This window comes from Pelodiscus sinensis, chromosome 1 (assembly GCF_052426305.1).
Source record: "Pelodiscus sinensis isolate ZL-2025 chromosome 1, ASM5242630v1, whole genome shotgun sequence".
Lineage (NCBI taxonomy): Eukaryota > Metazoa > Chordata > Testudines > Trionychidae > Pelodiscus > Pelodiscus sinensis.
In genome coordinates this window covers 141,827,092-141,853,011 of record NC_143052.1, presented here as the reverse complement: position 1 = coordinate 141,853,011, position 25,920 = coordinate 141,827,092, and the positions used below count along the sequence as shown (strand labels likewise).

Sequence of the window (25,920 nt, the reverse complement as noted above, 5' to 3'; positions counted from 1 at the left end):
TAGTTTGTGAGTGATGATCACACGTGTTAAGTATTTGATGAGAGCATAGAGGTATTATAGGGCTTGTTCATATTAGGATAACATGGAGTGTTGGAACATTTTTAGCCAACAGGTTTTTATGTTGTGGTGTAGGAAGGGAATGCTGTAGGTTTTTAATGTGCTAGCTGTTCAAGGAGAACATGAGTTACCAAAAACTTGACCTGATTTTATTAGGACTTTGTAACCTGTTGTTAAAATATGACACATTTCATCCTAGCGTGGATGAGAGTCCTTGGAATCCCTTTTGAATTCAGTCCAGAAAATCCAGTTCCAATTTATTCATCTCATCTATTCTTCTTTCTCACCTGGATCTGCTGAGTTGGCTGCAATTTACTCAGTGTGAGCCTTTCAGAGCAGATCTTGAAAATTAAAGTTCTGTCTTCCCACCATGGATGTTTAAGATTCCCTGCAAATCCAAGTAGTAACACAAGTCTGGCCTGCTCTGTCCAAAATTTCCATTCTGTTTGTCTTGCTGTCTGGAGTGGCTCACAACTGGTTAATGCCAATTCCTGGTCTAATTGTCAGAAAACAGGGCAGAGGCTCCTAACTGGTGGTGTGTTCTACATAATTGGGGTTCAGAAAGCCAATAACAAACATGCATTCCGGAATCACTATACCAGCCTTACCATGGAGTCATTAGACTCTCCAGTCAATCTTGCAGCCAAGACAAACTGAACGTTGTGATAAAAGGTTATATAAACCAAGTATGACATTACATTAGGTTACTCCCAATTCCAAGGGATCAGTCACTTACCCCAGATCAATTTGGTACTTTGAATCTCACACCAAATATAATGCTAGTAGCCAATTCTCTAGTAAATCAATGAAAGATTTATTAGCTTAAAAAAGAAATGAGAATTTGTAAGAGGTTAAAGCAGGAAAATAAATACATTAACAGTCAAAGTTAGTAAATTCAAAATTATAGCAGTTGATGTAATAATCTGCTAGTTGTTCAAAAAAATTTTCAAGTAACCTTGATGTTTCTGGGGATCTCCATTCTGCATTTGGCATCTTCTCTGTAAAAGTCCAAACAGTCTGAGGCTATGTCTACACTGCAGAGCTTTTCTGGGATACTGGAGGTCCAAGGAACGCATCTGCTTTTCTGACATTTTTTTCCGGAAAAGCAGACATGTTTTTTCAGCATCCCTGTAAACCTCGTTCCATGAGGAAGAAGGGAAGTTCCAAAGGAGAGTTTTTTCTGATGTTTGGCTCCGTGTAGATGGGCCAAATGTCGGAAAAGCCTCTTTCAAAAGAAAAGTGGGAAAAGATACACAAATTGTGGTTTGCAATTTGCATATCTTTTTCCAACTTTTCTTTGTAGTGTAGACATAGCCTGAGATGAAGATTATGCCTTTGAATCTGTATTTATAGTTTCTTCTCACAGAAGACAATCTGAACAATGTTTTCATCCATGTGGGCCAGTGAATTTCCATTGTGGAACACAATGGCCCTTGCTTTGAAGTTAGCACTCTTCGTTTACATTTCCAAGGCTTCAATCACGTTTGATGGGTAATTACAGAGATTTACACAGTGCAAAAGGTAATGTAATAGCAAACAACAATGCTTCATTAGTTTTCATGAAGTTTACACATGCATTCTCATTTTAACATGAAGAAACACTTTATACATAATGTTATGTGATAGCAATCAACAGGTTAAAGATAAGCAAAGACAATACTATTCCTAAATTAACACATAAGTGGTTTGGCAAATTGCACTACAATACCTTTGACTCTTCTCTGATTTCTATTAACATATGAACAAATTAGCCTGTTGCTCTGTTTTCAGGTGGCACTAGAGAAGCCAGAATCTCACTGTTCACTGTAGTTCACTGCTGAGTCATGCAATTAAATAGCTTGCTTCTCCCCTTCCCAAAAGTAGTGGCATTTCAGTGCTAAAATGATCCCTATATTTAAAGCAATAGTAAAATGTGAAGGAACCATTAACTATTATTTCTCATTTATAGTTCAATTTTGTGCACAGATCCAACCACCCTATTCAGCGAACCTTGCTCCAGCAGATATACAGAAACATGGGAATGAAAGGAATGGTTTGTGGTGGGATACAACCCTGAAGGATTGAGGCCTAGGTGGGATGAGATTGTTGAATGTGTAGGTGGTGGAATGGCTCAGATCCCAACTCATAGATCTTTTTTTAAATCATAGGTTGTCCGTGTGTATTTCTCATACCTGATGAAGCTGGGGACACTGCTGGGAGGGCCACAGAATGTCACCACCACCTCAATCTCTTTCGCCTTGTCCTTCATCTCCAACCTCCAGAAGATGGTCACCCCACTGCAGAAACGGCGAGAGAGAGGGATGCTGTTCTATCACACCACTATTGGAGAGTTGCAGGTATGTGTCTTGAACTTCCAGGTGAAGGAGAATGTGTAGAGCTCCTTGCAGGAGCCACCTAGTCTCCTCTGCTAATGAACTGTCAGTGCATCCCCAACCTGCTGAGGCTGTTCTTCACTGGTACCATGGTGCAACTTCCATTCGCCGCACTCTCAGTCCTGGTAACTCCTCTCCCGCCACTCTCAGTGCCCTTGAATCTCACTCTGGTGAGATGGCCCCTCATGCACTAAAGAGACATTCCTGTTTTCCCCCATTCAGTCTGGAAGTCACATTTCAACATTTCTGTTTGGCTTTACCTTTAGGAAAAGGCACCCGCAATTGATTGGCTGCCATGTCTCCAGGCAGCCTTCCATCCTGTGCTGCTGAACATCTCCCAGCCAATTGCAGTGCATGACATGGATTATTTGGAAGGCATGTCACAACTTATTGAAAAATGGCAGAAGGGGAGGTAAGAGCTGATGTCTGATGCTGTAGCCATTGTGCTTTGAGGAGACTGTGATAGCTTCAGGTGTCAAACTGAATATGAATGGCCTTAGTGTTCAAATGGGAGATGGCCAAGGAAACATGAAGGCACTGCAGGAGCAAGAGGGACTCTTCCCATGTAGTCGTTATAGGTCCTGTGGCACTTTTTGCAAGTTCTGGCCTATTTTCCAGTCCAGTTCAGCTCAGGCTGTTACATTTTTCCAAGTAAATTCTCCCTATCCTTCTAGGCACAGGCACTGTTGATCACACTCTGTCTTTGGCTATTAAGTGGCATTGTAGTTTACAGTTAAATAGTTGTCACAGTTTACTCAAGATATGGCTGCATTTAGTGCTGGCTAAAGTGATCTCTATGTATTGGTCCATATAAATATGCAGCGTTGTGTCTTTTCCACCAGGGTCCTACAAATCTATATGATCCTCTGCCTGGTTGGAAATCTCTCCCCAGCCCTCGACAGCCGGTTCCAAGATGCACGCAGGGAATTGTTTGAAAAGCTTCATGGAAAAACAGGAGAATCTATGATGGTGAGTCAGCTTCCCTTCATTCTTTCCAGCCCCACAGCAGCTCAGTAAAAGCTCTGTTCCCATGGACACTTACACAGGCTGCTGCCCCCCAATCGCTAGTTCTCAAAGTAGAGTTTCTTATGCTGAGTGGAAGGGCAGGCTGGTCAAGCTAGCAGCATTACTTCCTATTTCATAGTGTCATAGAATCAGAGGGCTGCCCCCTGCCCAAAGCAGGACCACCCAAACTAAATCATCCCAGCCAGGGCTTTGTCAAGCCAGGACTTAAAAACCTCTAGGGATGGAGATTCCATCACTTCCCTAGGGAACCCATCCCAGTGCTTCACCACCCTCCTAGGGAAATCATTTTTCCTAATATCCAATATAGATCTTCCCCACTGTAACTTGAGACCATTGCTCCTTGTTCTGCCATCTGTCACCACTGAGAACAGCCTCTCTAGAGCCTCTTTGGAACCCCCCGTCAGGTAGTTGAATTTGGCTATCAAATCCCCTCCCCCATTTTTCTCTTCTGAAAACTAAGTAAGCCCATTTTTCTCAACCTCTAAGTCATGTGTCCCAGCCCACTAATCATTTTCTTTGTCCTCTACTGGACTTTCTCCAATTTGTCCACATCCATTCTGTAGTGAGGAGGGGGGACTGGACTCAATACTCCAGATATTGTATCACCAGGGCCTAACAGAGGGGAATAATAACTTCCCTCAATCTTCTGGCAACGCTCCTGATAATGCAGTCCAATATGTCATTAGCCTTATTGGCTACAATGACAGACTGTGACTCATATCCAGCTTCTTGTCCACTGTAATTCCCAGGTCCTTTTCTGCTGAACTGCTGTCTAGCCAGTCTGTCTCAGCCTTTAGCAGTGAATGGGAGTCTTCTATCCCAAATGTCTTCCATCCCAAGTGCAAGACTCTGCACTTGTCCTTGTTGAACCTCATCAATTTTTTTGGTCCAATCCTCCAATTTGTCTAGGTCACTCTAGACTCTACTCCTGCCCTCCAATGTATTTATCTCTTCCCCTAGCTTAGTGTCATCCACAAACTTTCTGAGGTGCAGACCAACCCATCATCCACATGACTGCAGTTACCTCCAGTGATGATACATGGAGGAAGTCAGCCCTCAACCTGCTGCTTCCATGGAGTCCAATCCACATTGAGAGGCTTCTATAAGGACAGTGGTTGGAGAACAATATACAGATTTCTCTTTTCTGTTACTCCCAGTCAGAATATGAATCCCCACCATTTATGGATGTGAAGAGGGTGAACCAGCCTTGAGTTGTATGTTCATATTTCCTGAGGTGCTCAAAGCCTTTTAGAGTTGATAAATATCTAAGTAAAATAAATTAAATTCTTGATTATTTTTATGAGCCTTATTACAAATGTACACCTATTTCACTGTCCTTCTTTCTGTGTTGGTCTGCCTTCTGGATCTCTTTCTTTCTTTCTTTCTTTCTTTCTTTCTTTCTTTCTTTCTTTCTTTCTTTCTTTCTTTCTTTCTTTCTTTCTTTCTTTCTTTCTTTCTAGGTACTGAGTACCCATCGCTGGAAGAGATGTCTGACTGACACCAGCATCTTCTTTGAACCTGTCCTTGGGCAGATGATTGTGCAAGAGATTTTCCCTCAAGAGACAAAGGAACTTGTAGGTATTCTTCCCCCACCAAAACACAAAATCAACTTCATTTCCTTCTCCTCTTTCTGTGTCACTTCCTTATTCCATGCAAATGTCCCAGAATTCTTTGGTAGGTTGTTGGAGCCTCAAAACATTTATTGCTTGACTAGCCAGTACTAGGACCTCCATCCTTATCTTCATAGTGCTAATGAATGACCCTACACTAACTAATCACCGTGTGGAGACCCAGCACTTATACAGGACACTGCAATAACAAACCAGTGCATCCATCCCAAATACTTATGAGTGGCTGTATAATAACAAACCTGTGAGAGCAAGTCCAGTTCTTGTACATGACCCTACAACAACAAACTAGTGCATGCAGCTATAATGTGCATGAGTAACAATACAATGATGACCAGTATGAACATAATTTATTAACAACAATAGGTGCAGTCCCGGCACTCAGGAACCACCCAATTATAACAAACTAACATGGTTTACCCAGTGCTTGTGACCAACCCTATATTAACAAATCAATGTGCCGGGGCTTCTGAATGCATCAATAATAAAACAGGTCTGCATGCCCTTGGAAGGGGAAAGTTTTTGCTAAGGGAGCAGATTTCTATTTTCAATGTGATTAACAAAAACACTGAATTTATAAAGGGTTTGCAATGTGTGAAAAATGACATGAACAAATAATCCAAGGAGATGGGACAATGAGATACTGAGACCTTAAGAGGAAAGAGCAACAAAGAAGATGAGAAGAGAAAGAGGAAAGGACACAGGAGAGCAACATGTATTGAGTGTCAAGCATTAGCACTCCTCTTCCTTATAAGAGAAGCAGTGAAATGTATTTCCTGGGATTCCTCCAGGGCAGAAAATAGGTTCCAGTGTGGGAGCAGGGTGTGTGTTTGTGTGCATGTGGCATGTAGGGAAGCCCAGAACTGACTGACTGAATCCCCCCTCAGACACCACCAGCAGAGAGGAGGGTCAGATTGTATACTAGAAGGCAAACTAAATGGATGTGCATGGTGAATTCTTCTTTAATTCAAGCAGAGACAAAGACTGCAGAGTAGGGGTATGTCTACACATCAAATGGTATGTCTAGACTACATGCCTCTGCCAACAGAGGCATGTAAAATAGGCTACCCGACATAGTCAATTAAGTGGGGATTTAAATATCCTCGGCTTCATTAAAATAAAAATGGCCATTGCGCTGTGCCAGCTCAGCTGATCGTTGGCCCAGCGCGCGAGTTAAGACGCGGATCGGTCAACAGGGGAAGCCTTTGTCAACTGCTGCCTTATGCCTCGTGGAAGAGCAGTGGTCTCCAACCTTTTTAAGCACAAGATCACTCTTTGAACTGAAGTGCAATCCAGGATCTACCTCAAACCCAAATACTTTTGCCCTCCCTCCTTTGTGCCTCTTCTCCAAGGCCCACCCCTGCTCACTCCATCCTCCCTCTCTCCTTCTCCCAACTTCCCTCGCTTTCACCAGACAGGGACAGCGGGTTGGGGTGCAGGCTCTGGTCTTGGATTAAGGGATTTGGAATGTGAGAGAGGCTCTGAGCTGAGCTTGGGGCAGGCAGTTTGGGTGCCAGAGAGGGTTGTAGGTGCGGGCTCTAGGATGGTGTTAGGATGTAGGGGGGTGCTCAGGCCTAGGGCAGAGATCTGGGGAGCAGGAGGGGTTCATGCCTGCGATAGGATTTAGGGATGTGGGCACCAGCTGGGCACTGCTTACCTCAGGTGGCTCCTGGGTGGTGGTGCAGTGGGGTTAAGGCAGGCTCACCCCTGCCCTAGCCCTGCATCACTCCCAGAAGCAGCCAGCAAACTCCCTCCCAAATCCTGTTGTGCCCCCACCTTGCTCTGTAGAGATAGTATGCAGCGTGGAGAGGGGGCACCTTGACATCAGCACCCGCTTCTCCCTCCCCTGCACAGCAAACAGGAGGCTCCTGAGTGTGTGTGTGGGGGGGGGGGGGGACAGCTCCAAGGCAAAGGGCAGGAGGTGCACAGCAGCAGGGAGAGGGGCAGCTGAAGTGCCAGCACTTGATCGCCTCTTGGCCAAACCTGTCAGGATCACCCATGGTCTACCAGTAAATCCCGATCTACCGGTTGGTGACCATTGGTATAGAGAGACAGAACAAGGGAGGGCTAGGGATCTGTTGAGGAAGCAGTGTATAGGGACATGGCATGGTGGAAAGGACGTGAAGAATGAATTCCCTTCTTACTCCCTGGAAAGAGAGCTCCTCACCAGGGCTGGGCTGTGACTCCATTTTCTGAACATAGAGAGCGGGTAACCCAGGACTGAATGACCATGTGCCCTGATTGCTCCCCTTTCACGGCATTTCCTACAAAGCAGCTGCTTTTCTGTAGCCCTGACTGTGTCTCTCTTTCCCTTTGGCAGGCTGAGAGGATGTTCTCTGAGGTGCGAGATGCACTCCACAGTCGTCTGGATCAGGTGGAATGGATGGATGAGCAGACTCGACAGGAAGTCAAAGACAAGGTATGTGTGGAAGACACAGGTCACAGGGGCCTTTATATCCCAGAAGCCCCTGGAGAAGGTGGGGGGGAGGGCGTCTGCACCTAAACATATTTTGACATGCCTGGTCATGCACATGATCCTACATTGACACTTTTATATATCTACTTAACAATTCTAGATGTATACTTATATTCCGTCATATCCACATGGTCATAAACTTGTTGCCAGATTTCACTGGAGACCTACACTTATACTGATTTATTCAATGCTGCTATGGGATCAAGAGAAAAGGGAATGGAACTCCTTAACACATGCACATACACTTACACAAGTGACGAGTTGCACAGAGATAGCAAAAGAGGCTAAGCATGAGGGTCTCATGTCTCTGCCTGCAGTCACAAATCCAGGCCGGCGAGCTGATCATATGTCCCATGGTCTCCATGCTCTCTTCTCTATATTGATCTGAGTGGCCTCATCATGTACATTGAGTTCTTCTCTGTCCATCATCAAGATGCCCACCCAGATCTCATTTTCTTCATGCTTTTAAATTCCTTCTCTTCATTTTCATGGCATCTCCATTTCTTGCCTTTCTTAAGTGCAAGCAAAAATTATATCAGTCCCCACCTAGACCCTGGCTCCTCTCTGCAGCCTCATGGCTCCTCTCCACAAAGGCACAGACATTACCCTATTCACACCACTTACAAACCCTATTCACACCACTTACACACACCCATGCACTCCCTTGTCACAAGATGGAATGTTACAGAGCGTAAAGATTGTACAAGCAATAGCTGGAAGTTACAAAGCTTGCAAGAAAGTGCAAAACTTGAAACATTACATAAAAGTTACATGGCTTGCAAGTAACCCCACAGCTGCATACATGCAAACATATATGAGCACCTACAAGAGATATAAAACCACAAAGTTGCCCTGGTGTAAGCAGCTGCAACTCCACTGGCTTCACAAGAGCAGGGCTGCTTTTGGCCTTAGGGCAACTGACTTGGGAAAGGAGAGGAATAAGGAGAGATGTGTTACCTGAGGAGTCAAATAGGACTTCTATTTTTTTTTTTACCAATCTCATTTGTAAGTCCTACTTACCCTGCCCTGAAACACATTATAGGGACATTCAACATGTAAGGAATCCTCTTGATTAGGTATCTTTTATTTTACTTTATTTTATTTTAACAATTTAAGGTTTCTGAGCTTCAGGTGGAAATTGGCTATCCAAACAGTATTCTCCAAACTGCTGAGATGGACCAGGAATTCCAGGATGTGAGTTATACAAACAGACATGACTATCTTGTTATTGGCAATATGTCTGTTCTGTACCCAAGGACACCTGGGGGGAAGGGAGCAGAGTATGTTCCATACACCCAGCATGCATTCTCCTTTCCCTCCAGTGTTTTGTTTCAAGAGAGGCTGGGTCTGGAGAAGCTGGGAGGACCAGTTAATGCTCCTGCAACTTTGTCTACTCTTCCTCCTGTTGGAAAGGGGGAAATTGGGGGGAGGGGCACAGTTCATCCCTGAGGATGGCATTTCTGTTTTGCCTGTGATAATATCTCCCATAGTCCTTTTGCACATCTTCAGATGGCTATTTAGGGGGTTGGGAGAGCAAAGAAAGAATATTTAATGTTTGGTTTTTGATTAAACCGGTTTTCATGTTTGCTGTTGTTTCTTTTGATCCACCTCACCCGCTCTCTGATTCTCATCTCTCTCTTGCTCTGTCTCACTTCTGTGGCCTTTCAGACTCACTCATATTGCCTCTCTCTTTCCTCAGCTGGAGATACACGACAATACCTTTCTGCTCAATGTGGTGGCCTGCCTGAAGGCTATGAAGGAAAATTTCTCTCTGAGGCTCCTTCATCCGCACCTGCAGGATAAGTATGTGCTGGCCAACTGATGGTGGAAATGATGTGTGGTAGACTGGTTAGAGCAGTGGTCTCCAACCTTTTTACACCCAAGATCACTTTTTAAATGACAGACCAAGACAAGATCTACCGCCCCGTCCCTTCCTTGAAGCCCCGCCCTCTCTCTTCTCCTCCTCTCTATCACTTGCTATCCCCAATCCTTATACTGCTACTTAAAAAAAAAATCCCACCATTTCTCACAGCTACTCACCTGTGCTGTTGCTCCGTGAGTAGCTGCTCCTCAAATGAGGAAATCTAATGTAAATGTACTGCGCAGGCGCACAGTTCAGAGAGGGCTCAAGAGCTACTCTTAGAGCCTCCGAGATCTACCGGTAGATCGCGATCTACTGGTTGGTGACCACGGGGTTAGAGGATGTATAAAGGCAGTGCAAAGGGTGTACAGGCACAGTTGATAGGATACAGAAGATACCACAAAAACAAGAGGATTTGAGATATCACATGGGAGTGAGCCAAGACAGTGGAGGGAAGGTTGCTCTTGTACACTGAACAGAAAGTTAGACAATCTGGGTTCATTTCCCTCTTCTGCCACATACTGCCTCTGTGACCTCAGGCAAGTCTCTTAGCCATTCTGTAAAATGAGGCTATTAGCACTGGCCTATCTGATAGCATTGTGGGAAAGGTACACCCATGAATATTTTTAAGGACAGTGAGAAGTGCCTAATAAATAAAAATAAAGGCAGAGCACACAAACATCTGAATCATGTGAGCCTCCAGCTCTGTCTTTTCTCTGTATGGGATTGCCCTGGGGAGTCCTTTCTCTGTGTCACCGCAATTCCCACATAGACCCTGCAGGGAGAGAGATCAGAAGTTCCCAAGCTTTTGATAGCAGATGTTCTCTCTCCTTTGTTTTTTGCTTCTAGTTGGGAGGTCTCCCCTTGGTCTGTAGATTCCTACTACTCGCTGAGGCACCATGCCGTGGTCTTCCCTGCAGGAATGTTCCGCAGCCCGTTCTTCCACACCGAGTTCCCAAGGTACTGAGGAGCTGCAATGCCACCAGTATGAACCTTGCTCCTTTGGCATGCTGGGTTTCCAGCACCCTAACTCACTGAATAAGGGGAGAGAGTGGGGGCCTGCTCTGACTTAAGTCAGTGGGAAATTGGCCACAAGCTTCATTGAAAGCAAACTCAAAGCCTAAGTCCTTTCCATGTATGACTGAGATAAGCCATCTCTCTTCTGTCACTGAGCCGCCTAAGGCTCTTACCCATAGACTTGGGCTGGCAATTTTCCTGGCTCTCGCAGACACCATGTAATGGAGCACCAGGAAAAAAGACATGAAGCTCATCAATACAGGCTACAAAGAAAACAGATCCTGAGCAGCGTTCCCTCTAGATTTTCCACCCATGAATGGAGTGAGTTTTGTCTTGTGCACTAGTATTGAGGTCATGTTCAGTGTGTGCCAGGCTACATCTAGACTGAATCCCTCTGTCGACAGAAGAATGCAAATCAAGCACGCCAAAATTGCTAATGAAGCCGGGATTTACATATCCCGTGCCTCATTAGCATAAACTTGGCTGCTGCTTTTTTTCTAAATGGAGTTTTTTTCGGAAAAAACAGCAGTCTAGACGCGGATCTGTCGAAAATAAACCCTTTTTCGAAAGATCCTATAGTCCTCAAAAAATGAGGTTTACAGGATCTGTCGAAAAAGGCTTTATTTTCTACAGATCTGCGTCTAGACTACCATTTTTTTCGAAAAAACTCCATTTCAAAAAAAGCTGTGGCCGTGTTTATGCTAATGATGCATGGGATATTTAAATCCCTGCTTCATTAGCAATTTCGACATGCCTAATCTACATCTCTCTGTCGATAGAGAGGTGTAGTCTAGACACCCTCCCATTGTGTCACCCAAGTTATTAATAAATATCTTATAAACCTCTCCCTTTTCCCTCCACTGCCATGTCTCCCACCCTCCCCTCCCTCCATCTGCTCCCCTGGTGCCTACTCCTCCCCACCCCTCACCCTTCTCTGCTATCCTGGCTCCTGCCCTTGTCACTCCCCTCAGCCCTTTGGGGACCTGTCTTCCTCCCCATCCTTCTTGACCCCTGCACCTACCCTTTTCCTCCTCCTGTGCCCATGTCTCCTTTAGCCCCACTCTGATCATCTGTAGCTACCCTCACATCCCCTCTCCTAACACTCCCTCTACTCACCTGCCCATCCCTCCCATCCCCATGTCTGCCCTTCTGCTTCACCTCTACAATCCCCTGGCACCTGTAATTTCCCTTACCCCTGCATCTTCCTGATGCCTTCTCCTTCCCTCACTGCCTTGGCTTGCCTTGCCTTCTTTCTCCCTTGTGCCCACCCCCTCGCCACCCTCTGCCCCAGTTCCCCTCATATCCTTCTGTGTCCTCACATACGACTTGCTTCATCCCCTGCCTTTCTCATGCCCACTCTCCTTTCAAACCCTCTTCTCCTGGCACCCACTCCTCCCCTGTCCTCTTCCTCTCTCATGTCCACATTGATCCTCCCTTCCCTCAGCATCACCCTGTCCCCTCCCTTCTCACACCCCCAATGAAACCTTCCCTCCTGTACCCCCCTCCTGCCCTTTTCCTGATGGTCTCTTCTTGGCTCCCTGGCATTTGTCTCTCCTCTACCCTGCCCCTTGGTGATTTCCCTTTTCTTGTCCTGCCCTGGCCTCCACAGCACAAGCCCCTTCCTCTCTTCACCCACCTTCCCCTTAGTTCTTTCCCTGCCCCTTCCCTAACTTTCTACCTTTGATGTGGAAAGCAGTTTGCAGGGGCTTCAGGGGCCAGGGCAATGGTGTTATTTTTAGTACTGTGGTCCCAGTCGCAGAACCCCCCACAACCATGGCCCCAGCTGTTCCCAGAGTGGGACCGCATGCTGGGACTGTGGCAGAGGCTGCCCATGGTGCTATTTTCAGTACCACAGTCCTGGTCCTTGTGGGATCTCGGTACTAAAAATAGCACCGTGGGTGGCCCCCGGCTCCAGCTCCAGCTGGAGTAAAGCAGCAGCCACATGAGGCCCATTCCAGCTGGGGCAGTCTCACTGGAACAGCCTCACCTCCTGTGCCCTGGCTCCAGGCAGAGCAAAAGGGCAACCGCCTGCAGCCAGACCCACCAGGCCACTGGCTGTCACCGTCGCCACTCACCTTCTGTTCCAGCAGGAAGGTGAGTGGTGAGTGCTGCTGCTTCACTCTTAAAATGACGTGGGTGGACCTACATTTTTTAGTGCACGGCTGCACAGGTGCACAGCTTAGAGGGAACGTTGTTCCTGAGCCCACCTCTATTTTGACTCATTCAAAGATGGGGTTATATAATTTTCTATCTTCCAAACAGGGCTAGCAACAGATTTTGCCATGCCCTGGGCAGTGGTGGGGGGTGGAGCTTAGCAGCAGACTCCCTCTCCCAGCAAGAGATGTAGTCTCTGATAGAAGGGGTGGGGGTAGGGACAGTTCCCCCAGCCAGTCCTCAGTGCTGCCTTCGACTACACTATGCAGGCTTCCGTGGTGATTTAAAGGGCCTGGGCCTCTGGCCACTACCACTGCTGCTACAATAGCAGCAGTGGTGGTGGACCAAAGCCCCAGGCCCTTTTAAATAGAAAGGCCCCGGGAAAAGGGCCCTGTGGCAACTGCTCCCTTTCTCCCGCCCACCCCCCGTCCCCCCCCCACACACTTGTTGGCGGCCCTGGTTCCAAGAATAAATCCTGTGAAACATGAGAGCAGCCTTATTAGGCAATCTATGGTCCAAAGGTGTCTTTAAATGGATCCAAGAAAACTCTGCTCCCTCTTCATAAAAATACCACCTCTACTAAGCAACCATTTTCTGCATCATGAGGTGTGTGTGCTTTCCTGTGAACCATCCAACAGTACAATTCTCTTAGGATAAGAGCACCTCTGTTGAGCAACCAGTTGTCATTGAGTGGCAGATCATTATAAAACATTGCTGGATGTCCATTTTTTCTCCTGGAGAAAGGTTTATACAGAGAGAATAATACCAAACTCATTATATTTCCATAGTACAAAGATAGGAACTTACACGGGGATATAATATGAGTTTAAATTAATCAGGTGGTTTAATCAACATAATCATTCTTATTAGGCACCCCAGGTGCCTTGATCACTCCTAAAACTTGGGGCACAATTGAAGTGAATAATGGCAAGACAAATATACTTCTATGTGCTTTTTAATGAGCGAGTCACTTCTGAATCAATAGATCTGTCCCCTGTATTCAGCTGACTAAATTCACTGTGATGAAAATAAGTGTGTTACCACTGTTAATCCAGCAGAGCCAACAGAGCATTGGATTCAGGAGTCAGACATCCAGGGATCTTTTCTAAGACTACAGTTTGGGGTTGACCAAAACATTTTACAAATTCATTTTGAATTCCCCAAATTGTTTATTAAATAATAAAAAACACACATCAAAGCATTTATGGTTTTACAGTTTTAAATGCAAAGTTTTGATTTTTTCAGTTATAAATGGCTTTTCATTTTGAAATTTTCTTTAATTTCATTTAATTATTTAATTTCATAAACTTGTAAAAAACTCAAAAACAGAACATTTCATAAATGCAAAATGCAATATTTTTCAAGTTTGCCAAAACAATTAAATATTTCAGTTTTGGTCAACCCTGAAACAAAAGTTAGTTTTGATTTTTCAGAATAGCCAGCAAATTAGCGAGTTGCAAAGGCAGATAACCTTTACAATGTGAACTGGGTATGATCAGTGCAGTGATGTCTACTAAGTCTGTAGAACTCTTAAAGCAATAGATGTGAGTCACTCCTATTCATTTCAGTGACATATTAATTCTGAACTCTAGTACTTATCAATGTACCTTGCTTTTAATTTTTGATCAGTGCAGATAAGAAAGGAAAGAGATGATCATAGTGTATAAATTTGACTGTCAGTGGACTCATTTTGGTGTTTCACATGGATGGAATTTGGTTTGTGGGTGGAGTTTCCAATGAAACCCCTGATTAGGTTACTTTCTGTCTTGTGCATCATTAGCGGACTTATTAATAAACCTCCCATTGCAATTGCAATTGTTCACCTGTATTTCCTCTCAGTTACCATTTGTGCAACTCTTCAGCACAGTGTGGAGTTGCACAGTTGTCACTAACTTGGCATAACATAAGAAAACTAGGATTTCACAGGAATTAATGAGAGCAGAAATTGATTTGCAGAATCTTTATTAATGATGAAAGTGTATGAGCTAGAAAGAATTCAGCTTGACTCTCAGGATATGTCTATATCAGAATAAAAAAATTTGTGGCATGTCTGTGACTGGCCTGGGTCAGCTGACTCAGGCTGCGCAAGTTCGTAGATGACACTAAACTGGAGAGAGAGGTAAACACGCTGGAGTGTAGAGATAGGGTTCAGAGTGACCTAGACAAATTGGAGGATTGGGTTAAAAGAAATCTGAAGTTCAACAAAGACGAGTGCAGAATCCTGACCTTAGGGCAGAAGATTCCCCTGCATCGCTATAGGCTGGGCCCGACTGACTAAGCAGCAGTTTGGCAGAGAAGCACTTGGGAATTACAGTGAACAGGAAACTGGATATGAGTCAACAGTGCACCCTTGTAGCCAGGAAGGCTAAAGGCATATTGGGCTGCTTTAGTAAGAGCATTGCCAGCAGATCTAGGGAAGTGATTATTTCCCTTTATTCAGCACTGGTGAGGTCCCATCTGGAATGCTGCATCCAGTTTTGAGTCTCCCTCTACAGAAAGGATGTGGACGTATTGAAGCGAGTCCAGCAGAGGGCAACAAGAATTATTAGGGGTCTGGAGCACATGACTTATGAGAAAAGGCTGAGGGAACCGGGTTTATTTAGTTTACAGATGAGAAGAATGAGGGGGGATTTGATAGCAGCCTTCAACTACTTGAAGTGTGAGGTTCCAAAGAGGATGGAGCCCAGCTGTTTTCAGTGGCGACAAATGGCAGAACAAGAAGCAGTGATCTCAAGTTCTAGGTTGGATATTAGGAAAACTATTTCCCTTGGAGGAAGGTGAAGCACTGGAATGGGTTCCCTAGGGAGGGGGTGGAATCTACATCCCTGAAGGTTTGGAAGGCTGGGCCTGACAAAGCCCTGAATGGGATGATTTAGTTGGGGTTGGTCCTGCTTTGAGGAAGAGGTTGCACGACATGACCTCCTGGGACCTCATCCAGCCCTATCATTACGGAATGGCTGTGGTTAGCTCAGGTCAGTCGACTCAGGTTGTAGCACTAAAATTTGTTAGGTAGACATTCAGATTCAGGCTGGGGCCTCTCCCAGAGCTTCATCTTCAACCCAAGCCCAAACCTAAGTCTATAGAAAAAAATTGCAGTTCTCCAGAGACCCTCCCCCCCCATGTCAGCTGACCCAGGCCAGCTGTGAGTGTTTAATTGCTGTGTAAGAATAGCTGTGCGGGATTTATAGTTCTGACTGAGAGAAGGATCATACTTTTTCTTGCACATTTACTGAATAAGTGGCTCTGGAGTAACAGACAGGATAAGATGCAGCCCCTGGCACTGGTTTTACACTGTCACTTGGCAGAGTAGAATCACACTTGACAGAGCAGGGCTGTATAGACAAACCCTGGCTTCCCCAATCTCCTGCAGGCTTAGCCGCTGATCACACTTTTCATTTTGTGCTTTTCAGTGCTGTGAACTTTGGAGCGTTGGGAGTCATCATGGCACATGAGCTGCTTCACGTGTTCTATGATTATGGTGCGTACTGTGAACCATTCAGGGGTGCTGGAGGTAGAGGTGCTGGACAGTGTTTCCTGTGCGCTTCTACAGACACTTAGGAGAGATTCCACTGCCACTCAGCTGATTAGCAGTGCATCCACAGCTGGATTTTATGTTTCTACTGGTGGGCAAAATTGCACATGCCTCAGTGAACATGAAATTTAGAAGATTTTATCTGGCGTTGCTCGGGTCCTTAAGGTTTGTTTTTCTTCATTTAAATCACTGTTCTGTGATGCAGCTGGGAATGAATGGTTCAATATGCAGGTTTCCCCAGGGAGAGAGGACAGCCCCAGCCCTTTCTCACCGCAGAAGCTTGGGGCCAGTTGAGAAGTGCCTGTCTATGGCTGATACAACTGCAGTGGGCACAGATGGGAAAAGACTTCAAACAGATATACAAACAGACAAACACTCTGAATTATATAGTAGATAGCTGTCCCTTTCTCCCCCCTTTACCACTGCTGCCCCAGTGGGATTATAGCTGTTCCAGTCCCCTTGCTACCCCACCCCCATGGTCATTCTGCAATATAACTGTTGTTTCTACCAGACCCCTGCCTTTCCGTTTTTTAAGAAACAGTCACATTCCAGGTATATCCCATTGTCCTGACACAACCAAACCCTGCCCTTGCTTTAAGTTATGATAAGAGGAAGCTGGATACCAAATTTGGTGGTCCTAACTCTGACTGTTTTGGGGGAGTACTTGAACAAATGGACTCACAGACAGACACACGTTTCTAAAATATATAGTAAGATTTGTTCCACATATGGATGAAATGAAATATACATGAAACACAAATAAAAAAGATTAGAGGGAACATTGGTCCTGGGGGTGCAGCAGCTATCCCTGGCTTACAATAGTAATATCAAACACACAGTTTCCACTTTCAGTATCCCAGCTATAAAAAATTGTGCCAGTACCCCAGAACCATTGCTGGTAACATGTAATACAGTCTATTCCCTCTATTCACTGTCACAGGCCTGTGTTCCCTCTGGAAAATTTAGGGGAGCTCTTCCAGGCCCTCCTCCCTATTTACATGTATAGTGCACAGGCAGGTTTTTTAATTACAAAAGACTCAATCCCAGACCACGTTCATTACTAACAAGAGCAATGATAGAATCTCCTGGTATTGGGTTTACCTTCCTGGATTTCCTTGTTTTCCACAGTGGTACCTGAGAGCTGTCCTAGATGCAACAGGGAAGCATTAGTGCAAGGTATAGACTGCCTGGTGGACCAGTATGAAGGCTACTCTCTTCAGGGCCTGAGAGTCAATGGCACTTTCACTCTGCTGGAGAATGCAGCTGACATAGGGGGAGTCGCCATCGCTTACCAGGTATCACAAGATATCTGCTGTTCTAGTCTTGTGGTTTCACACAACACTGCCATGCCCCTCAATCCTGCCCTGCATCTCCCCCCATCCCTGCTATCCCAGTCCTGGGCTCCCCTCACAGCCCTGCCTGTGCCCCTCAGCTCTGCCCTGCAGCCCCTGCTATTCCAGTCCTGGGCTCCCCACACAAAAGAGTTCTTATGCAAGAAGCTGCCAGTGTAGACGTAGCCCCCGAGATTTTTTTTCAATTTTAATTTCTCTCTCTCTCTTTTCCCACAGGCCTATAAGAACTGGCTGAAAAAGCACAAATGGGAGCGGAATTTACCCAGGAGTGGACTCTCAAACCATCAGCTCTTCTATATCAGCTTTGCCCATGTAATGAACTCCTCGCTAATTTTGTTCATCTTGTCTCTGACAGCCCACCTAACCTTTTAATGTCTCTTCCTTTCATTCACTCTCTCTCTTCTCTCTCTCTGGTTGTTGTGTCTGATCATCCCCATTTCCCTATCTCCTCATCTTTCACCCCTTCACAGTACTGCTCCCTAAATGCTGATCAAAGGCCTGAGTGAAGACATATACCTTACACTGGGCTCCGATGCAATAGACTGTCAGAGGGACCAAGCACAACAAAATCTATCTACTGTCCATCATTCCAGGTTTATCTAAGGGTACGTCTAGACTACCGCGTTTTGTCGACGGAAGTTTTGTCGACAGATACTGTCGACAAAACTTCCGTCGACAAAGAGTGTCCAGACACATTGAGTTCTGTCGACAAAGCAAGCTGCTTTGTCGACAGAACTCCGTAGTCTGGACGCAGTGTTACAGGCAATAACACCTTCTGTCAACAGAGTTCTGTCGACAGAAGGTGTTATGCCTCGTAAAATGAGGTTTACCAGCGTTGACAAAACGCTATGTTGACAGAACGTTATGTCGACAGAACTCAGCGGTAGTGTAGACGCTGGTATAGTTTTGTCGACAAAAGTCCACTTTTGTCGACAAAACTAGGTAGTCTAGACACACCCTAAGGCAGCAGCCCCTGGAGTGTCTCAGCATCCTTGGTTATGATGACTGATGATGATAAAAAAAAAGATATTTAACGTACCCATCAGAAGATAATATACTTACCTGAGACGAGTAAGCAAGAAATTTAGGTTTGCAGGAAGGAAAAGACAATAAGAGTGATCCAGCACAACCACCATAATGGGCGTTAGGAAGAGAGCTGATCAACTATTTTGGTGATGCTGGGGTCAAGTAGATGGATGGATGGAGTGAGTGAGTGAGTTTTAGGTACCCAGCTCTTAACAAATTTAGAGCTTATATATAAACAAACTCTTGAGCTTCAAGTGAAATGCACTTCACAGATCACTGGTGTCATGTTCTCGTGGAGGTTCAGGAAACACTGTATTTCACACTAGCTGGAGCTTAAGGATGCTTATTGAGGGTAGCCCTGAGAACAATACCAAAGAAGGTGATCTAGTCCTGAGGCTACAAAAGTTTTAGTCACTCTGTTAAAGTCTGCAGTAGAGAAGAGAGGTGGGACCAGCTGTCAGTGAATGCTGGCTGGATTAACCAGAGTGAGCAACTGGTCTTCCAGTAACAATGATGAGTTCAGTATGAACCAGACCCTGCAAACCACCCAACTAAAGGCTGGACATTCCTCTCCAAAGAATGGCATATTCACAGCACTGCCTGCTCTATGGATGCTTCTCCTGCAAGCCAGCATAAATTCTGCCTTGTTGGGACTGTGATTAAATCAACACACTGAAATAATATAGGGTACATCTACACAGCAAAGTTATTTCAAAATAACAGCAGTTATTTTGAAATAACTTTTCTAGTGTATACACAGCCATTCCGTAATTTCTAAATTAATTCGAAATAGTGGAGCGCTTATTTCGAAATTGGTAAACCTCATTCCACGAGGAATAGTGCCTATTTCAAAATTGCTATTTCAAAATAAATGCTGTGTAGATGCTTATTTGAAAAAGGGTCCCCCAGCCCTTTCCAGGGTGCCCTGCTGGCCACTTTGGCCACAAGGTAACTTATGACCTGATGCCCTAATGGAACTGGTTCCAACCAGCCTTAAATGCGATTCATTGTCCACTCAGTGTGGACGCGCTATTTCAAAATAGAAAAACGCTATTTCGAAATGCATTTTGTGTGTAGACACATTATTTCAAAATAAGCTATTTCGAATTAACTATTTCAAAATTAGATATTTCGAAATAATGCTGTAGTGTAGACATACCCATAGTGAAGAGTACAGAACAGATGGGTATGGATGGAGCTCTTCGCCTCCCCAGGCACTAGGAAATAACAGTATAGAAATAGTGAAGGGAAGAAGGTGTAGTTCTGAGTGTCATCCTCTCTTCTGGCACACTTGCCCAGCATATTTCTGTATCTCCTCTGTCCCCTCATCTCACGTTGCCCAGGAAAAATGATAAGCTGGAACCCTGCAGAGCCTAGTGAAGGCCTGTGGGGCAAGTGAGCCTTTGGGATCTTTCTTAGATGCTGACATGCTTGTTTTGTTTCCTGCCAGGGGATGTGTGGTCACCAGAGCCGTGAGAGACTGCGTGCTTTCCTGCACAGGGACCTGCACAGCCCCCTACCACTCCGTGTCCGCGGTCCCCTCAGCAACAGCCAGGACTTTGCCAGGCACTTCCACTGCTCCAGCTCAGCATCAATGAATCCAGCCAGCAAGTGCCACATCTGGTAATTAACATGGAGGAGGAGAGGGAGAGGGAGACAGGCAGAGGTATGAAGAGTGGAGCTGGAGAAATCATCCCTGCTGAAGAATGATCTGCTCTTACACAGAGACATGCTGGAACCTGACCCCTTCCTGCCCATCCCTTCTTCTCAACCTTTCCTCCTACCAGAAGATCATGATGGCCAAATGTTCCAATCCAGGTAGCAGGAGGGAAAAGGAGCTATACATAGCAGCCTGTACAGTGTATGCAACTCCACAACTGCTCCCATGCCCTGCCCCAATTAAGCAAAATGTCAGAGCGCGGGAAGTGAGAACACAAGCTTGCAACGTTGGAAGATTGGCTGCAACCATTAACAACTCTGAGGAAAATCTCATAAATCTCCATGCCACCTCTCACCCTGGACCACCAGGGATAGAAGAACCCAGATCTCTGACTCTGAAAGTAAATGGTGGGAGAGATTCATTGCCTACTGTTTCCTGATGGGAAGGTGAGACATTTAATTAATGTGTTCTGCTAAAAACTCCACTTAGATATGTTATTGTACACCTGTCCTAATGCTGACAATATGAGTGGGAAGGTTTATGTTCTGTGAATTAACTTAGATTTGCCCTGTTTGGGTCCCTCCACGCCCCCGCCAGCCCTACTCCATTGTTATTCTCACCTCTGACTACTAGCAGCCTGATCCAGTGCCAACTTGAACGGAAAGCTCTGTCCCATTAACTTCACTGGGCTTTTGATCAAACCCTAGCTACCACGCCTTTGATGCAGCAGCTGCCTCTCCTCTGTCTTACCTGCACCCCCTTACTGGCTTCTGTAGCAACAAGATCAGCTATGATCAAGTTTTTCCTCCCTCAAAGCAAGAGCATGCAGTGACTGAGGGAGAAGAAAGGCTGGAACAGGGGAACCCCTTGGAGAAGAGGAATGGGGGAAGCAATGCATGGGCAGGACAGGGAGTGCAATCTCAGGAGGCAGTGATGTAGCTACAGTTGTGCAAGTAGTGCGGTTGCACCAGGACCATACAGTCATGAGGCTATGAGGGACTGCCAGATGGTGTAGCTCTCTGGCACATTGCTGGGAACTGCAACCAATGGGAACTATGGGGGTGGTGCCTGCAGGCAGCAGTGCACAGTGGAACCTGCTCTTCCCCCCCTCCATCTAGGAGCCACTGTCAGAGCGGTGTGCTGGTTGCTTTGGGGGACACCCAAGGTAAGCACTACCCCCCTAACACTCTCCCGCATCCTTCACCCAGGCCAAAGCTTGCTCCCTTCATCCTGACTTCTTCCCAGAGCCTGACCCCTTCACCCCTCCCATAGCCCAACCCTTTGCCTCAATCAAGTTACCTGATTTTTATTTTCATTTACTTCCTAATACTTATAACACGGGAAGAGGAGGAAGAAGAAAAAGAATGAAAAATGGGTTGGAGAGAGATGAGTGAGAATGTTCTTTTTCTTGGAGGGGTCCCCAGGTATGTAAGTGTGAAAATGAGGCTTCACACAGGTCCCCACTAACCACCAGGTGAGAGGAACTGATGAGCAGCCACCAGCCAAGGTTAGGAGTAGGGAAGTAAGCAACTAGTCGAGTAGCATAGGCTTATTGGGTAGTTGAGTGACTACCTGCTTCCCTCCTCCTTGCCTCGGTCAGAGTCAGGAAGGGGGAGACAGGAGCTCATGCTGAGGGTAGCTGGCTTAAAAACCGGTTCCTCCCAGCACCATCTCTGTAGGTGGCAGGAGAGGCAGAGGTGCAGCAGGAGACTGGGCATGAACTGAGAATCAGCTGTCCCGGTTCACACCGGGTTGCCCACTGTGCCTCTGCCTTTTAAGTGTAGTAGGAGCCTAGTGGCTCTTATTACATTTAAAAGAGAGATCCAGAGCGGGTTTAGCCCTGTGGCCAGGAGCTAACCATGCTCTGCAGTTTTCCCCCTTATTGACTAGTCGAGTATTTAATGGAAATTCCATCGACTACTTGATTAGCTGAATCAATGAAATTTAACATCCCTCCCTGGCCTGGGATAGGAGTGAAACCCTGAGGAGGGGAGAGAACACTGGTGAGTGGCCTAGAAGGTCCTGGAGGTTAATGAATGAGGAGCTTGGGGTGAGATGTTGATGGGCTGTGGGGAGAGTAGAGTATAAGCAAAATTTTAGATTTCAGAATGGGGAATAACCCAGTAGTGCGCATGCACAGTCAGGAAACAATGAGATGTGGGTTGGTGTTATAGGTCCAGGGGTCCGGCAGACTTGCTGGGCCTCTGGGCAAGCTGGGGGTGCGGGGAGACAGCTCAGCACTCCTGGAAGAAGTGGGGCTGGGGCAGCCAGCCCTCAGTATTGCCGATAGCATGCCATGCCCACCCTCTCCCTCCCCTTGTAAGTCAGTCCGCCAAGCTGCCAGGAGCATGCTGTCCCGGTTCTGGGGAGCACCACATGGTACTCGAGTGGCAATTGAAAGGGCCCAGAACTCTGGATGCTGCAGCCACAGTTGTGGTTGTGGCCAAGAGCCTTAGGCCCTGTTGAATTTCTGGGCCCAGGGGAAGTTGTCCCCATGCCTCCCTCCCCAGGCCTGGGTGCCTCACTCCAAGGTGAAAGGGTATGTCTACACTAGCCCGCTAGTTCGAACGAGGTGTACTGGTAGTTCGGAATAGGCACCCTAGTCCGAACTACCTAGTTCGAACCCCGTGTAGCCGCGCTGCACGGGGTTCGAACCAGCAGGGTTTTAAAAATGGCGGCTCCCCGCTTATGCAAATGAAGCCCGGGAAATTCAAATCCCGGGCTTCATTTGCAAGTGCGGTATGCATACATTACCCTCCTAGTTCGAACTAGGAGGGTAGTGTAGACATACCCTTAGAGATTTCTTCTATTGCCCCCAGTTGCTCCAGATGGAGGCAATAGATAAGTATTGTTCCCTTTCACAAAAGGATGCCAAGTTAGGCGGGGGCCTGTTTTGGGAGAGATGTGGGACAGGAGGAGATTGTTTCCAGGATTTCTGGGAGTCTCCAGGGGTCAGGCTAACCATCCAGATTTTAGAATGTTTCTCCAAATACCAAGCTGTTGAGGTTCTCCCATCTCTGGCTTTCCAGGAATTTTTGCTATTCAGGGGAGTTTTGCTGCTGTTATGTTTTAGTGACATAGTATCCTTATAACCACATATCATATTGTAATGCAATTTTTCAGAGTCAAAGAGCAAAAGATATAGATTTCAGGAGCAGCAAGAGAACTGTTATTTAAGAATTTTCCTAAGTTTTCAGGCTGTTTTTAGGAACAATCAGTTTGGAGGCCCTGATAATTAGATCCGTACATGTTAGATCTCTCTAAATCTGGACTCTCTGGTCTGACAACGGACCAGATGTTCCTGGACCAGAGAGCCCTGACAGCTGGGAATTCAAAGGCAGGAGGGTTGGTGGCTGGGAGGCTCATGGGGCTGGCATCCATGGCGCCAGCATCTGGCTGCCTGTTCGAGGCCAGGGCCAGTGGCAGTGGGGCCAGCATCTGGCAGCTTATCTGGAGCTGGAGCCAGCATCCATAGGGCCAGCATCTGGCAGCAGGGAAAGGGCTGGGGCCGTTGTCCACAGGGCTGGTATCCAGCAGTCTAGCTGGAGCCGGCAGCCCAACAGGGCTGGAGGCGGGGGGCTGGAAGTAGAGCCAGTGACCGGGGACACCAGCTGGGGCTAGGCCTATAGCCAGGCTGGAGGGCTGATGGCAAAGGTGGCCCAGAATTGACCTCCCCACAACCGCAGTCCAGCAAACTTCCTTGATTGGGATTGGTCAGGTCCCAAGTGTGCCAGACCAAGGAGGTCCAACCTGAATTTTAAAAACAAAAAACCAAAAATTTACTAAACTTGGCAAACCCCAAGCATCTTGTGTAGACCAACACAGTATATTCTTCAGGGGCAGTTCTTTTGAAAGACTATTCCACTTTTCATTCTCACTGATTAAAGGCCACATAAAATGTACATGAATAAAATATCCCTTACTTGTTAATAACACTTTTGACTGAAAACATATAACTGAAATAGGTTTTTAAGATGTATTGTTTACTGTGACTGCTGATTGACTGATTTTTAAAGTTCACTCAGTATGGGAGAATGAAAATAGAGTGGTGAGTTTCATTTTTTTTTCATCAGTTTTATTTTCTAGCTCTCAGGCTTTCAGGGTTGCAAAATGTGTATTCCTTGGAAGTTTGATATAATAATAGCACATGAGTTGGTGATTTTCATGTATTGATCACAAAGAGGGTTCAATATAATTTGTATTTTACCGATGAAGAAACTTAGGCACACAGGCTACGTGTAGACTGCATCCCTCTGTCGACAGAGAGGCAGATTAGGCACATTGAAATTGCTAATGAAGCAGGGATTTAAATATCCCGCACCTCTTTCGCATAAACATGGCCGCCACTTTTTTCAAAATGGAGTTTTTTTTAAAAAACAGCAGTCTAGATGTGGATCTGTCAAAAATAAACCCTTTTTCGACAGATCCTGTAAACCTCATTTTTTGAGGAATGCAGGATCTGTTGAAAAAGGGTTTATTTTCGACAGATCTACTTCTAGACTTCCGTTTTCTTGAAAAAACTCTGTTTCGAAAAAAAGCGGTGGCCATGTTTATGCTAATGAGGTGTGGGATATTTAAATCCCTGCTTCATTGCAATTTTGACATGCCTAATCTACATCTGTCTGTGGACAGAGAGGTGTAGTCTAGACACATCCACAGCCACTAATGACTTAACCAAGATTACACAGCTGGTCAAAGGCAGAGATGGGAGAATAAACCATAAGTGAAACTCAGGCTCCCTTGAAAGCAGTGCTAAAACTCTTTTATAATATCAATACAGCAGAATTTCACCCAAGGTATCCACGGCACCACACTGACTCCTTTCGAAACAATTTACTATTATTACATTTAAGATTACTTCAATGAGAAACAAATTCATTTATGGGGTTTTTGTTTTATTTTGTTTGCTTGCTTGCCTTCTGAAAGTGTTGGCATTTTTTCCCAAGTATTTTTTGTTCTATTTGTTTTTTATATTAGAAATTCAGGTCTTGTCAGACATGCTTTTCTTGGAAGCCTATATAGACTACCAGAGAACTGGGAAAATTATTACTCCAGAGAAATCATGCAAATGAAGCCTAATTAACTGAGATGGAAAGAGGGATTTATTTTTATGTGCACTTCAATTATTTGTTTGGTTGTTGGCAGTGGTGCTTTTGTTTTTTAAACCTTTATTTAAGTCAAATACCTGAATAATCAGTGTGACCATAGGACTTATCTTGCCCTTCAAGTATGGACTGTGAGAGCTCAGAATCTACATATCCATGTCTCCAAAGAAAGATCTCCAGTTAAACAGGAAAAGCAAGACTCTTATTTTCCTGATATTTCTAAGATTAAGAAAAAGAAAGTGAATATTTTACTGCTTAACTAACCACGGAGTTATTCAGGGACAGCTATTCTTGTTCTGTGTCTGTACAGGATCTAGCTCTGGAGTCCTGGTTCGCTAGTGGGATGCCACCTTAACAGATCTTGGCAGGCCTTTTTTTTGTCCCTCACAAAATGCACAAGCCCAATGTTACTGTCCCTTGCAGGTCACATTTAAAGTTTTTATTGATTCCACACCCAAACTTTTCCTCTTTGTTCAGTTTTGTTCTGTTAATTCCTAGTTCAGTTGTCTCAAAACTGTCTGAAAAATACTCCTTTGCATTTATTCCCTTCTATAACCTGACCTAATAAATTGTGAGTGATATATACTGGGAATAATTCAGCTCATTTTGATTCACTCCACTATATTTGGGTTGCTTGTCTCCTTTTTTGATTCT

General features: G+C 45.5%; 1 protein-coding gene across 6 annotated transcripts in view; it reads left to right on the top strand.

Moving 5' to 3' along the window:
• Nucleotides 1-25,920, top strand: part of KEL (Kell metallo-endopeptidase (Kell blood group)) — a 45,370-nt gene that overhangs the window by 18,084 nt on the left and 1,366 nt on the right. For 4 of the 6 annotated variants that reach the window (XM_075903189.2, XM_075903172.2, XM_075903214.2 and 1 more), the window contains exons 7-18: nucleotides 2,205-2,393; nucleotides 2,696-2,841; nucleotides 3,272-3,398; nucleotides 4,916-5,029; nucleotides 7,404-7,502; nucleotides 8,676-8,753; nucleotides 9,259-9,362; nucleotides 10,270-10,380; nucleotides 16,002-16,069; nucleotides 17,252-17,418; nucleotides 17,692-17,787; nucleotides 19,952-24,473. In XM_075903189.2, the coding sequence (XP_075759304.2) occupies nucleotides 2,205-2,393; nucleotides 2,696-2,841; nucleotides 3,272-3,398; nucleotides 4,916-5,029; nucleotides 7,404-7,502; nucleotides 8,676-8,753; nucleotides 9,259-9,362; nucleotides 10,270-10,380; nucleotides 16,002-16,069; nucleotides 17,252-17,418; nucleotides 17,692-17,787; nucleotides 19,952-20,128 (1,476 nt within the window). In that variant the 3' untranslated portion in view covers nucleotides 20,129-24,473. Of the gene's footprint in view, nucleotides 1-2,204; nucleotides 2,394-2,695; nucleotides 2,842-3,271; nucleotides 3,399-4,915; nucleotides 5,030-7,403; nucleotides 7,503-8,675; nucleotides 8,754-9,258; nucleotides 9,363-10,269; nucleotides 10,381-16,001; nucleotides 16,070-17,251; nucleotides 17,419-17,691; nucleotides 17,788-19,951; nucleotides 24,474-25,920 lie in introns of those variants that run through there. The other 2 variants (XR_012896732.2, XR_012896731.2) reach the window with 1 other exon arrangement.